This window comes from Cervus elaphus, chromosome 19 (genome assembly GCF_910594005.1).
Source record: "Cervus elaphus chromosome 19, mCerEla1.1, whole genome shotgun sequence".
Classification (NCBI taxonomy): Eukaryota; Metazoa; Chordata; class Mammalia; order Artiodactyla; family Cervidae; genus Cervus; species Cervus elaphus.
This window is the reverse complement of record NC_057833.1, coordinates 6494064-6507014: the sequence shown is the minus strand read 5'-3', so window position 1 is coordinate 6507014 and position 12951 is coordinate 6494064. Positions and strand designations below refer to the sequence as shown.

The 12951-nt window shown below is 36.3% G+C and overlaps 1 protein-coding gene across 34 annotated transcripts in view; it reads right to left on the bottom strand.

The window, feature by feature from the left end:
- MBNL1 (muscleblind like splicing regulator 1) overlaps nucleotides 1-12951 on the bottom strand; it is a 210027-nt gene that overhangs the window by 109629 nt on the left and 87447 nt on the right. For 2 of the 34 annotated variants that reach the window (XM_043873728.1, XM_043873720.1), the window contains one exon: nucleotides 8446-8553. The exons of 31 other annotated variants lie outside the window; for them this stretch is intronic. In XM_043873728.1, the coding sequence (XP_043729663.1) occupies nucleotides 8446-8451 (6 nt within the window). In that variant the 5' untranslated portion in view covers nucleotides 8452-8553. Of the gene's footprint in view, nucleotides 1-4640; nucleotides 4662-8445; nucleotides 8554-12951 lie in introns of those variants that run through there. One more of the 34 variants, XM_043873731.1, reaches the window with a different exon arrangement.

Below are 12951 nucleotides of genomic sequence, written 5' to 3'. Positions count from 1 at the left end.
CTTGAAGAATGGCAGATCATATAATTACCAGGATCCAACCCATCTTGGATTTTCATAACCATGCATCTCATTCTGTGAACATACCATATTTTAAAAGAAATATGTACATCTCAATTAATTATTAATGAAAGTCATTTATTAAAGGAGTTATTTAATTTACATAACTTTTTGCCATTGTACCCAATATAATAGGTACTATTATTAGCTTCACATTTAGATAAAGAGCTGTAGAGGGGTTATGTAATTTGCCCAATACCAAATAATTTGCAAGCAATGGAGCTAGAATTCCAATTTTTGAAAGCCTTCCCTCTAGTTGCCCCTGAACCACTAAGCCATGCTACTTTTCCCAACAGCATTCAGGACATCATGATTCAATCATCATAAAAGGTATGGTTAGGCATAAGAGGCATCAGAGTTTGAAGAAAGCATGAGTTTTTGCTCTTCGGTTGTTATCCTGTCGCTATTGTTGTTGCTTTGTGGAAAGTGTGTATGTGTGTACATGTTCTTGTTTAGTTTTTCAGTCTTACAAACTTGGGTCTGAATTCCGACTCAATCACTTTTTAGTTGTGTGACCTTGAGAAAATTACATCATAGCATCAACAATTCAATAGCTATTTTCTATATGCTAGCCACTGTGCTGAGTGCCTGGCATACACGCTCATCAAATTAAACTAAATTTTCATAAAAAGACAAGGAGATAATATTGCTCCTATTTCAGAGCAAGTGGGACTATGACTAAAAGAGGATAGTAAGTCACCTCTTCAAGCTCAAATAGCCAGTGATAACCGGCAACCTAGACTGAGTTGGGAGGGGTATAAAAGGAGCGCCTTAATGGCACTAGGTCATAAACATGGGCAGGACTGAATCTGGGAACCAGCACTCACTGCCGGAATTTACAATTAATAGGATCTCTGAGTACGGACACTGGAGCCATACGTCCTGAGTTGGAATCCCTGGGTCCAGCTATGGTATCCTGAGCAGATTATTCAACTTCTCTTAGCCTGTTTCCTCATTTGTAAAGGTAAAGTAGTACTACACACTTCCGGGTGTTTCTGCGAAGAATAAATGAGATAATTATTGTAATGACCAGAAGTAGTAGGTAGTCAATAAATTACAATTAAAGACATATCTTAACCTTAAATAATTCAATAAGCTTTCATTTCCACACAACGAAAAGGGATACTGAACTTTTTAGAGGAATGTAAAAACACCCCTAAAGTATCAAAAATGTCAGTGTCTGAGACCGTCCCTAGATCTGGCCTTTCTTTCATTTGCTTGAATCAAGTTCAGCTCTGTTTTCTCCTTTCTTTTCTACACAGAAATGTCTAACAAGGCTGGCAACTTTGATTTATTTGTTATAACAGGAAATAGATCATTTAAGGTTTATGTACATTTGACATTTCTCAGTGTCAATTATAAATGTTCTGCTCATAGCCCACGATTCTGCACAACTCTCATACTCTCCAAGAAGGCACAAGGAAGAGATGGAAAATAGAAACCAGTGGAAATTGAGAGGCGTGAGTCTTATGAGCTGAGTGACAGTGTAAATACTCAGGGATCATTATGATTGGGATTAAGCAGACCTTAGTTTTTGAACTAGCCTAAGACTTTTAACACTTTCAGTGAATAAGTACTTCATACTTTTTTCTAAAGTAAGCATTGTAAGTTTCTGTTCCAAAATACTCTAGCACTTAAGTAATTTTTAAATTGAAATTTCTTAAAGGAGAAATCAGAGTTTATAGTCTTAGTTTTGCACACATTTTCCCCCTAGGTCTGTCTTAGATAGTGAGCATCTTGGACATCAAGCAAAAGGACTGGATTACAATTATACTTCCCCAAGAATCATAGTAAAAGAGCCTAAGCAAGGTCCTACTAAGTGATAATACTGTGTGTGTGTGTGTGCGCACGCGCGCTCAGTCATGTCCAACTCTTTGCAACCCCATGGACTGCCAAACTCCTCTGTCCATGGGATTCTCCAGGCAAGAATACTGGAGTGGGTTGCCACGCCCTCCATCAGGGGGTCTTCCTGACTCAGGGATCAAACCCATGTCTCCTGCATCAGCAGGCAGATTCTTTACCACTGAGGCACCTGGTAAACCCCACGTGCTGACAGCCGTGTGGTAAAATCAGGGAGAATTTGAATTTTGAAGTAATAATTTCAAGTCAGGCAACCAGAATTCATTTAATTAATAAATATATCAAGTAATTTCACACAAATACACTTACTGTATTACAGAGACTGCACATTCTCCCCACCTTATGGTACCATAAATAGATACCTTGAAAGTTGCAAATTGAATAATTTTTTAATTTTGGAAATAAGGGAAGTCAATTATAATTTCTGCTTAGAAACAGAAAACATACTGCCTACAGTTGCATACAGGTCTAATCTTTTCAACTTTAAGAATTTAAATTTTTGGAAGATTGTCAAATTTACGGATCATAAACTGAAATAAATGGGATGGCAGAAGTTCTACTACACTCTCGTTAAACAAAAATATTTCAATGATCCTTCCACTGTGCTTTTCAAACTCTTAATACAATGAAAGCCACACTAAACAAAGCAGAAATAAAAAAGAAATTCTAAAGGCCCCAATCATGCTACACTGGAGAAGTGAAATCAGGTTTATGAGCCATGCTCAGAAACTCTAAATACTGAAGAAAATCTCTTCTAGTCCTAGAATCCATTCATTGCTCTGCCGACATTGCTCTGGACCTTCAAATGTATTGTAACTTTAAGAAACAGAATCACATACAAAGAAGTGCATTGGCTAGAATTCAGTGACTTGGATTCTGGTCTTGTCTCTGAGCTTAAGAAATTATGAATTATTGGTCCTCCATTTCCTTATCTCCAAAATAGTCATTCTATAATTTATTCAATTTATTTATTACTATTATTTATTCTATGCAGCTAACCGCTAAGATCTTAATGACACCACTAATATGTGATATCTTGTACCTTTCTGTATGCCTTAAAAAAGCAACTGCTAAATTCTAAATATTACGATATTGTGTCCTGCTTACATGCAGTTACTTTCTTCATAAAACATTAAATACAATGAACATCACTAATTGATTATGTTCCACTAAAAATGCTTTTAAAGTAATTTTAAAATTGTAAGAACATTTTACAAATGGCCATAAGTACAATCTATCATTCTGTCTTCACTTAATTAAATCATTTTAAAATTTTATACATATATATAATTTTATATGTATATTCTGTTTCTTGTTCCAGTAGAATATAAGAATTCTATATAATAAAACAGAAATAAAGCATTCTACAAGCAAACTTGAGAATAATGCAAACTCCTAACTTCTACGGTGCCATACATTTTTTAAAACTGTAAACTCATTATAAATGTTAAGAATCAAAGGATTAAAATCTCCCTTTTCTGTTTTTACATGTGAAATTAATTACTCAATTAGATGCATTAGAAAGACAGCAGAACATTCCATTTCCTTATGCTTCAAAGTCTAGAGGGACTAAAACTTGAATATTTTCAATTGTAAATAAAATATTTGGTTGAACATCTTTTAGTCTTAAAAATACACATGCTAAAATAGCACCATCAAAGATGAGTCTTCTATTTCATTTTGTACAGCTATTGGTCAAAACTTCTTTTTCATTTTTAAAGTCTGTAACATTTTTGCTTATTGAGATAAAAGTGTTTCAGTGTGACAGTAAGCTAATAATAGCCTTGATTCCAACTACAGGGAATCAATTAAGAGATTAAGTCCTTATTGAGAAGAAAACAAAGGGAGCAAAAAAGAAGGCATGAACTGATAGTAAGGCTGCCAACGACCTCATATTAGAAGTGTCTTAATAACACTTTCCAGAATAATGTCCATGAATGGAGGCAAAATAAAGAATAAAGTCTATAAATAAGTAACAGTTGCCAAAAAAGCGATAATGCTGAAGAGATGATTTGTGCCATTCACTCCAACACACTGCTGTGGTCTCTCTCATCCCTCACACACCCCCACAAGGATTCTTAATCCAGAATTTTACATGTAAATGGAACGAAATCTTCCCCCAAGAAATACAGGCAGGAAAATAATCTCTTAAAAAAAAAAAAAGAAATTAAATTCTCAAAGAAAAGAGACTGCTACATTTAGAACAACAAGCAGTAATTTTTGACAAAGGACAATAATGTATCCTGGCACCACCATGAACTGAGCTGCCTTTCTCATTCCTTCTGAATTAATTATGGACTTCGGAATTTGAGTTTGAAGAATGTGAAGAAATAACCATTTCATGTTTCTGGTTTTCAACATGAAGGGAGAGGTAAATAAAATACAGGCATTTGAAAAACAGATACTTTCTATTTTATTTTTAACTGTTTCCACTCTCAACAAGATTCTCTGACAAGATACACAAAGCCAAAAGGTCCTTCACAAATTCCACTTCAAAGGATGGAAAAAGTATTTTTTAAAAATCTACTCAGCGTCAAGTTTAATCTAAATAAAATCAAATAGAAATGTGACTATCACACCAAATTCCTAAAAGTGTTTTACTTTGGTTCTATCATCAGATACAGAGCTGCCCAAGGATAGCCTACCTATGGAGTCTACATCAAGTTAATGGCTGCAGGTTGTTCAGCATCCAGAGCAGCTTCCTGGAGAAATCAGAATCTTACCTTTACATATCTTCTGCAGAGGTTTCTTGGTGCTTTGAAAACTCCTGAGGTCTATGTCAAGCGGCCATTCTCTTGCTCCCAGGGTCTTAGGGGCTTGGAGAGATCCCAACACCTGCTGCTACCACTGAGAGTCGAGGCTAGGAAAGCTTGAGGGTGCTGACGGCAGGATCACTGAGCCACAGCCAAAGCTTGGGAAGCCTTAACAACGGAAAGCAGGTGTAGAGGGCCACGTGGTACCCGGCGCAGGGCGCTCAGTTGTAGCAGCAGGGGAGGGATATCCCCGCCCTCACAGGGGTTCGGAGGCAGCCATCGGGGGACCCAAGGGTCTGTCAACGGACAGGGCCAAGGAGGTGGAGACACGACCACACAGCATGAGACCCTCAGGGAGCAAGGGGATGGGGCCAAGTAGCACAGACTCAAGAAGCGCCTGAAAAGAACCACCAAAATTCACCAACAGAACATAAGAAGCAATGGCGAAGTGCAACAAAATACACGAGGACAGGCCACTCTAGCATCCCACATACAGCCAAAACACAGCTGAGGGGGCAGACGGCACTCTAGTTCTAGAAAGAAAAGTAAGGAAGACATATTATAGTATGTCTACTGGAGTTGAGGTTAAAAATCTAGTAAGTGGCATAAAATTCCTAAATCACATTATTATAACATGTATATTAAGATAAGGGAATTTACAAATACAAAAAAGTCACAGGGCGCTGATCCACAAGACTACAGAGATTAAAAGGCAAAGTTATCCACTACGAGAGGAGAAAATGAGAAGACGGCAAGGTTAAACCCAGTTGATTTTTTAAATTGAGAAACCATTAAAACTCCTTCTTAAATACAACATGTTTCATCAAACACATAACTTTCTATTATGATCAGATGAGGGAGACTGAAGGAATTCAATGAGATAAGAAGAATAAAAAGAAAAAGAAGTGAACAAAGAGTGTTCAGAGATGAGGCAGAGATGGAAAAAAGAGAAAAAAGAGGAGGCAGAAAGAAAAATGAGCTTAACTCAGCAGTTTTTAATGCTTTGTCGGACAACTACTCACTGAGATTCTCCTAAATCTGGGCTTCACAATATTCTATTTTCCATGGAGACACCTATGGCTTGTTAACCACTATTCACAGCTCTTCAACTGCTCACAAACCTTCAGAAACTTATCTTGAGGAGCCCAGTGAATGTTAAATATTAAACAGCTACAAGAGACAGACCCTAAAACAATTTTGCTTTAATGAGCTGGATAAAATCAAGCTAGAGGCTAAATATAAACTCTGAAAGAACTTTAATAATCCCTAATAGGAATCAAAATTAAAACGATCAGACTCATTTAGGAACTGTCAGTTTCTCAAGACGAGAAGCAAATTAACCATGCATAATATTTTATATTGTTTTAGAATTAAATGAAAAGAAATACTACTGCCTAATATAAGTTCTGTGTGTGTAATCTTGACTTTGGGTATTTGCTTATATATGTGTGTGTGTGTATATATATATAACTTTAAGTCCAAGTTAACTAGAAGAGTAATAATAATCTATTTACTTGGTGTCAAATAACTCAATTATTGTGTGCTGGGAAAGGCTGACTTCCATCCCCAGTCTCATATACATGTGGTTATGTCATATATATTATGTTAATAACATGCAATAAAAGCAGTACTTGCTTGGGCAAAACTTATGTCCAGTAAGTCACTAAGGGTCAGATATTTTTATAAAATGAAATAATCCTTATACTACAAAATAGTAAGTACTGCCCAGGCAGCTAGTATTTTAAATTTGAGAGAACTGAGATTGTGTAAGAGGATGAGGAATATGAATTTCCCTTTAAAAATACTTTTATTGTATAAACAGTGCCTAAGTGGAGACAGATGTTTGTTTGAACTAAAGCTTAATTTTTTAAAGACACAATTATGTCAATATGATAGGTTTGCATAAGAAAAGATGAAGTGAGTCCCTACGGTGGAAACCAAATGGAAGCTGACTTTTTTTCCAATGTAGTAAGTCTGACTTTAAATAAAATATTTAAAAATCAATTACAGTTTGTTTTCTGACCTCTTTTCTCAATCCCTCTCATGAAAATCAATTTCAATAATCTAAACAACAAAAACTAAAACATACAAATAAAAAATGTGGAAGAGAGGACAAGAAACTGAATTAACGTCACCAATTAAAATAGTACAGTCCATTCAATTATAAGCTCTTCAGACAGAACAGCATGTCAGGATTGTCAGTGAAAATAGGAAAGTTGGTAGTGGCTTTTTAAAAATAAACATGATATTGCTACTAAAGTATCTTCCTAAAAGCAGCATGATTAGATAATCTAAGCCATGTTTGCTTCCCCGTTGGTAAGCATCACAAAGGAAGACATTTTTGACAAAGGTGCTTGCAATTGTATTCCTGCACCTGGATAACCTGGGAACAGAGTAGGTGTCATGTGTGTTAGTCACTCAGTCATTGACAACTCTTTGTGACCCCATGGTCTGCAGCCCACCAGGCTCCTCCATCCATGGGCTTCTCCAGGCAGGAATACTGGAGGGGGCAGCTAGTTCCTTCAGTAGGTGCTCAGTATATATTTACTGGCTGAATAGTCCTGCCACTTGTGAAAGGCACTTCTCAAAGAAGCACAGATGATGGGGGAGAGGCAGTTATGGTCAAATAGAGTTCTTAAAAATTGAAATGACATTAAAGTCATGGCTTGTCAGGGCCTTTACTATGCTCTGAGTAAATTCCTAAATTTGATTGTCAAAGTTTTTTAAAATACTTTATTAATCATACATTAATTATTCTGGAAAAACTTGGTCTACATCTCTATGAAAAACCTGATATTTCTGTATCTTCCAATCTTTTCATGAAAGATACAGGTAAACTATTAATTAATTGGCACATATTCACCTCTGATATAAATTATAAAATGGAAGAGATACATATGTATTTCAAATCTCATAGTAGGATTATCAAAAATGGGCCTCTACTTTGGGGAAAGGAAATTTTTGGGGGAGAAAATTTTAGAGTGAGAAAAACTGAGATGAGAAGTGAAGTTTCTTAGTTGTGTGAGACTCTTTGCGATCCCATGGGCTGTATAGCCTAGCAGGTGCCTCCATCCATGGAATTTTCCAGGTAAGAGGTCTGGAACGGGTTAGCTCATTCAATTATTCATTTTACCCATCAAGAAACTCGCTTAAGGAAACTATCTTATATTGGCAATTAAATACATTAGCAACGAAATTTCTTTATTGCTAATGTCAAAGATTCATCCTGAGCAACTATGACTAATATGAACAGCATCTTACTAATTTCCTTACATAATTATCTTGAATTGAAAAGAATATTCCTAGCAAGAATTATGTGTGCTATATAGTCTCTTAATTTAAAATTCTATATTCTTATTGTGTTGAAAAAAGGAGTGGCTCATTTAGATTTGAAAGGAAAAATAATTTCTTTCATATACTGAAAAGTTATTTAAAAAAAAAAAAATCACAGTGGGTCAAGTGAAAAACAAGAATGAAAATTAAATAGGGCCTAAGAAATAACATCTACTCCATATACTGAGACAGCTAACAAACTTCAGGATTAGAACTTTCAAGTGGTCAAGCTGGGAATAAATAGGAATTTCATTAATGGAACATACATGGTATCATGGATCAGGTCACCAGCGTTAACACTATGATTTCTTTCTAAAACAAAGGTCTGAGATTCAGACTATAGATGCCATTTTCCCAGGGACGCCACCTCAGTCCTCAAGAGAGCGGGTCTGCCCACAAGGTATCTTAGTAAACTGACTCCCCACTTGCCTTATTCACTCACCAGCATCCATTAGCCAATTCCACGCTTTATCTTCAATAGATAAGATACTGCTTCTTCTTGCCATGGTGCCATGAAAAGGATCCCGGAGGTTCCCTTAAGCAACACTTCCTGAGTGACCGGGGCAGCACCAGAGTGAAGGGTACGCCAGGTCAGCCACTTGTCCTTCCCAGCAATATTAGCAGCAGCAGCAGCAGCAGAAGCTGGAGCAGACCGTTTAGACCCGACTCCTTGCAGGATGCTAGCCAAAGCACTCTTGTTTACGCCACACCTAGACAGAGTTTGCCCGAATGTTCGCACCTTCCCCACAGAGTGTCAAAACAGGTGTTTTCCTGTGATCATGCTTAAAATCTGCTCCCCAAACAAGGTGATAAATACACTTTTACTATGAAATTCCACGTTTCTAATTCTATGGAAAACACAGTCTTAAAGGTTTACGTTATCATAAAGAAGACTTGATGAATCTTTGTTCGATTTTCATTTACCTTTCCCACTCCTAAGAAGCAGGTACTTTGCCCTAACATTTCCTGTTAATGAAAAAAAGGGATGTTACCATATGAAATAAATGTCATCATGCAACTTTGGTCGCTTCTTTCATTATACTCTATTTGCCTTTCTGGCACAGAGTTACATTTTACAAACGCTAATGTTTTCATAATCTTTACAACACTCCCGACAGATGGGGAAATATCAGGTCTCATGAACTTTATTTTACAGAAGAGGCAATGTCTTCTCTGCTTCTCTCTTTCATTCCCATTTTTATGTTATTGATGAGTTGCTTTTCCTGCCCATAGTGCTTAACTTAATGAGTGGCTAGAATGTGTCTGGACATAGAAGGTAAATCACTAACAAAGCATTTACTTTATTTAACTAATTTATCTAGCACTCAAATCTCACAGATAAAAAAAAAATTAAGGTTTTTTAAAAAAATCTAAATAGCCTAACAAAGAGTAACTGAAAAACACATTATTATTATTCTCCTAATAAGTAAATGTTATTTACTTATTAGAAAATAACTATAAACACCAACACATGTATTCTCTGCACAGTAAATAATAATTCTCATTAGCAAAACTGAAACCCTGCATACATGGATTCTGAGTATCACATGTTGCTCACATATCAATACTTCACATGTTCACTTAAACATCAAAGTAAAAATCAGAACAGTAATTAACATATACCACATGCCCAAGAAGTGCCAGGCATTCATTACTTTACATGTGTTACCCCATTTAATCTTCACAGTAACAAAATCAGGTATTACTACTGCCCCATTTTGCAAATGAGAAAACTGAGGCTCAGTCAAGTTATGCCACATGTTTAAGGTCACAGGGCTCAAAAATGATCACTGAACCCAGGTTATAGACAGTTCCAGGCCTGGAGCTCTTAAACATGTTGTGAAAACTGCAGTATCAGTTCTGGTTTACAAAGTTTAGGTAAACAGATCATATGTATATAGTACTTATTGTGTGCCCTAGAATTTCGTAAGCCCTTTACTTCTTCAAGATTCAAAACAAGTCAATAAGGTAAATATGTTCCTATTTAGGGGCGTAGGAATGTTAAGGACGTTGCCAAAGGTCATAAGAATTGTAAACAGCAAATGTGAACTTTGGATTCAGGGAATGTAGTTCCTAAAGTGGTTCTGGGTTTACGCCTACTCTCTATTGCCTCCTGAAACATGTTAGATTCTTAAATAAAGGAGATAAGAAATGTCAGCTCTGGCCAGAACCCTGGTGGGTTAGAAGGATCTTCTACCCCTGCTCCTTTTCAAAAACGTAGGTAGGAAGTACATAATGTCATATACCCTGGTGACTCAGACGGTAAAGAATCTGCCTGCAATGCAGGAGACCCAGGTTCAATCCCTGGGTCGGGAAGATCCCCTGGAGAAGGGAATGGCTACCCAATCCAGTATTCTTGACTGGAGAATCCCACGGACAGAGGAGCCTGGCAGGCTACAGCTCATAGGGTCACAAAGAGTCGGACACAACTGAGCAGCTAACAAGTAGATAAGCTTATACAATACATAATTCTATCATTTTTCTTAATGATGCTTACATTTAAGGAATTTACAAATGTTTTATTCTCAGATTTTAAAAAGGACAAACTCAGTTTCATGCTTTATTCCACATATCATATTTTCAGAGGCAATAACAGAGTAGTAACATTATTATCCTCACAGTGTCAGTCATTCTTTTTGGGGGGATTACCACTGCTGAGAGTCATATTTATTTTTATTCCCATAGCTGGCAAATAAATGTTATCATGTGTAGGGCCAAGACAATAACTGTGAGCTCAGAGGAAGCTTCAGAAATCCTAGGTTCATCCCTTGAGACACTGGCTGCAATCAACCTTCGACCAGGATACTTCTTTGAATATTCAGCAGCTGAAATGACCTTCTTTGAATTAGCTCTTAAGGACACAAAGCCATCTGGGGAATGTCAGACAGCTCAAATCAAGCATCTAGGGAGCCATGTGTAAGTCTGAGAAACCAATAAGAATACTGAGACCAAGCAATTAATTTGGCAGCAAGTCTAACTCTCTGGACAAATTTTGGCTAGCTTTAGCTTTTTTTTGGCTTTAACCTGATATAAATTACCATAAGAATCCATGAAAACTTCAGAGAGAAAATACAGTTATGGTAAAGGTATCTACCCTCTGCAAGAATTTAGCCACCAGCTGTAAGAAATGCAGCCATTTGGTGGCATTTAGCAGGAAGAAATCTACATACCCATGTGGCACAGCCTGGGGTGATGCATTAGAGCCTATTTACTCTCAATTATTTTTACAATCAAAAGTTTCCACAGAAGGAAGATGACGATTCTTTACCCTATTTTCAGACAACTACCTTCTCTGCAGAAATCCTTAGGAATTGGAATTATAGACTGTATCCACATAAGCTTGATTTTTCTCTTTGCTGACAACAAAATTTAAATTTATCTCAATGTCCAATGTTAACATTGAATTAAAACAAATTATTCAAGATTTTTAGAAATAGATTCTGGAATTTTTTGGGTGAGAAAAAATAAAATAATTCCATGGGCTTTTACATAAGACAGAACATAACAAATGACTTTACGACCTTGGCACTGCTGAGTGACAGACGAGGAAGATGATGACTCATTGATGCAGTCATCTGAATTTCATACGAATATAAATAAATATATTATATATATATATAGTCATTCTGACTCTTTGTCTTATCTACTGAAGTTACAGTTCTTACATCTTGCTGTCAATGACTGCAATTAAAAACTTAGAAATATGATTCTGATCATTTTAACAAACTTTACTTTTAGAAAGGTGTCAGACAATAAATTTATGTTTGTGGATGACTAAATTAACAGCTTCTTATTCATCAACTCCTACCAGGTCGGCTCTCTTTTATTTAATTCCATGAACTTGGCTTTATCTGCAAAGAAATATATTAATAAGCACCAACTCTAGCCCGTACACAGATCAAAACAGGAAGAGCTGCAGTGAGCCTCCCAGCTTCTTCTGGAAATTAAACAGCGTACCAACTGTAATCAATCCTTAACTAACACAAGTCAGCAAGATATGTACTGGTGACCTAAAAGTGGAAAGCTTTAATTCTGCATTACAAATTTCTGAGTCATTTTGTCCTCACAACATTTTATGCTTGAAATATACCTAAATGCTGGCTAAAGAAAATCTCCAAGAATGACTTAGTATTTCCAAACCAGGAAAAGGAAGGACTTTCAGTGTTTGAGATAAGGTTTGTTTTCTGTAGTTGGGAAATTTCTGCAGTTGGGAAAATAAACATTTCCTACGAAATTATGCCTGGGAGGCTGGGTGTGTGTGTATATGGAAAGAGTGTCTGCATGTGGGTAAGGGCAGAAAGGGAGAGAAAGTGAGTGAGTGAGGAAGAGAGAGAACTTTTTAGTAGTATTTGGCGTTCGTGCAAACTGGTTATTCTGTGCTGGAATCAGACTTTATCTCAGGAAGTGTGTGTATATGAGTCATGCAAGTATCGCAACTTATCATAAAATCAACAGGAAATGCTTACCTGACTGCATATCGTATTTCTATAAATGAAGTGACATAAAATATGTCCCACGTGGTTACCTAAAATAACAGTAGTCTTGGGTCTCTAAAGTTACATTAGTTAGATAACCTTTTAAAATTTGATATCTTTATTTCAATATACATAAGCCAAATACATTTGTATGTATGTGTTTCAACATACATACATACTTTCTGCATTTACATTTTTTCTAAATAGGAGAATATACAAATTTTGTCCTGGTGTGATTATATAATCTTAGAGATATCTACTTTCTTGAAAACTACTTTTTATGTAATTTACTGTTTACTGTAGTTACTGAGGGATGACCAACAGAAGTAACAGTTTTATATGTCAAGTACAGATACATATGTAACCTAGCATAAGACATTTGAAGCATCAAGGCATCCGTAAGAGCTTCTACTACAATGATCCATCTTCCCATGTTGGTTAGTTGGAAATATGCCATACAAGCCTGTGTTTCA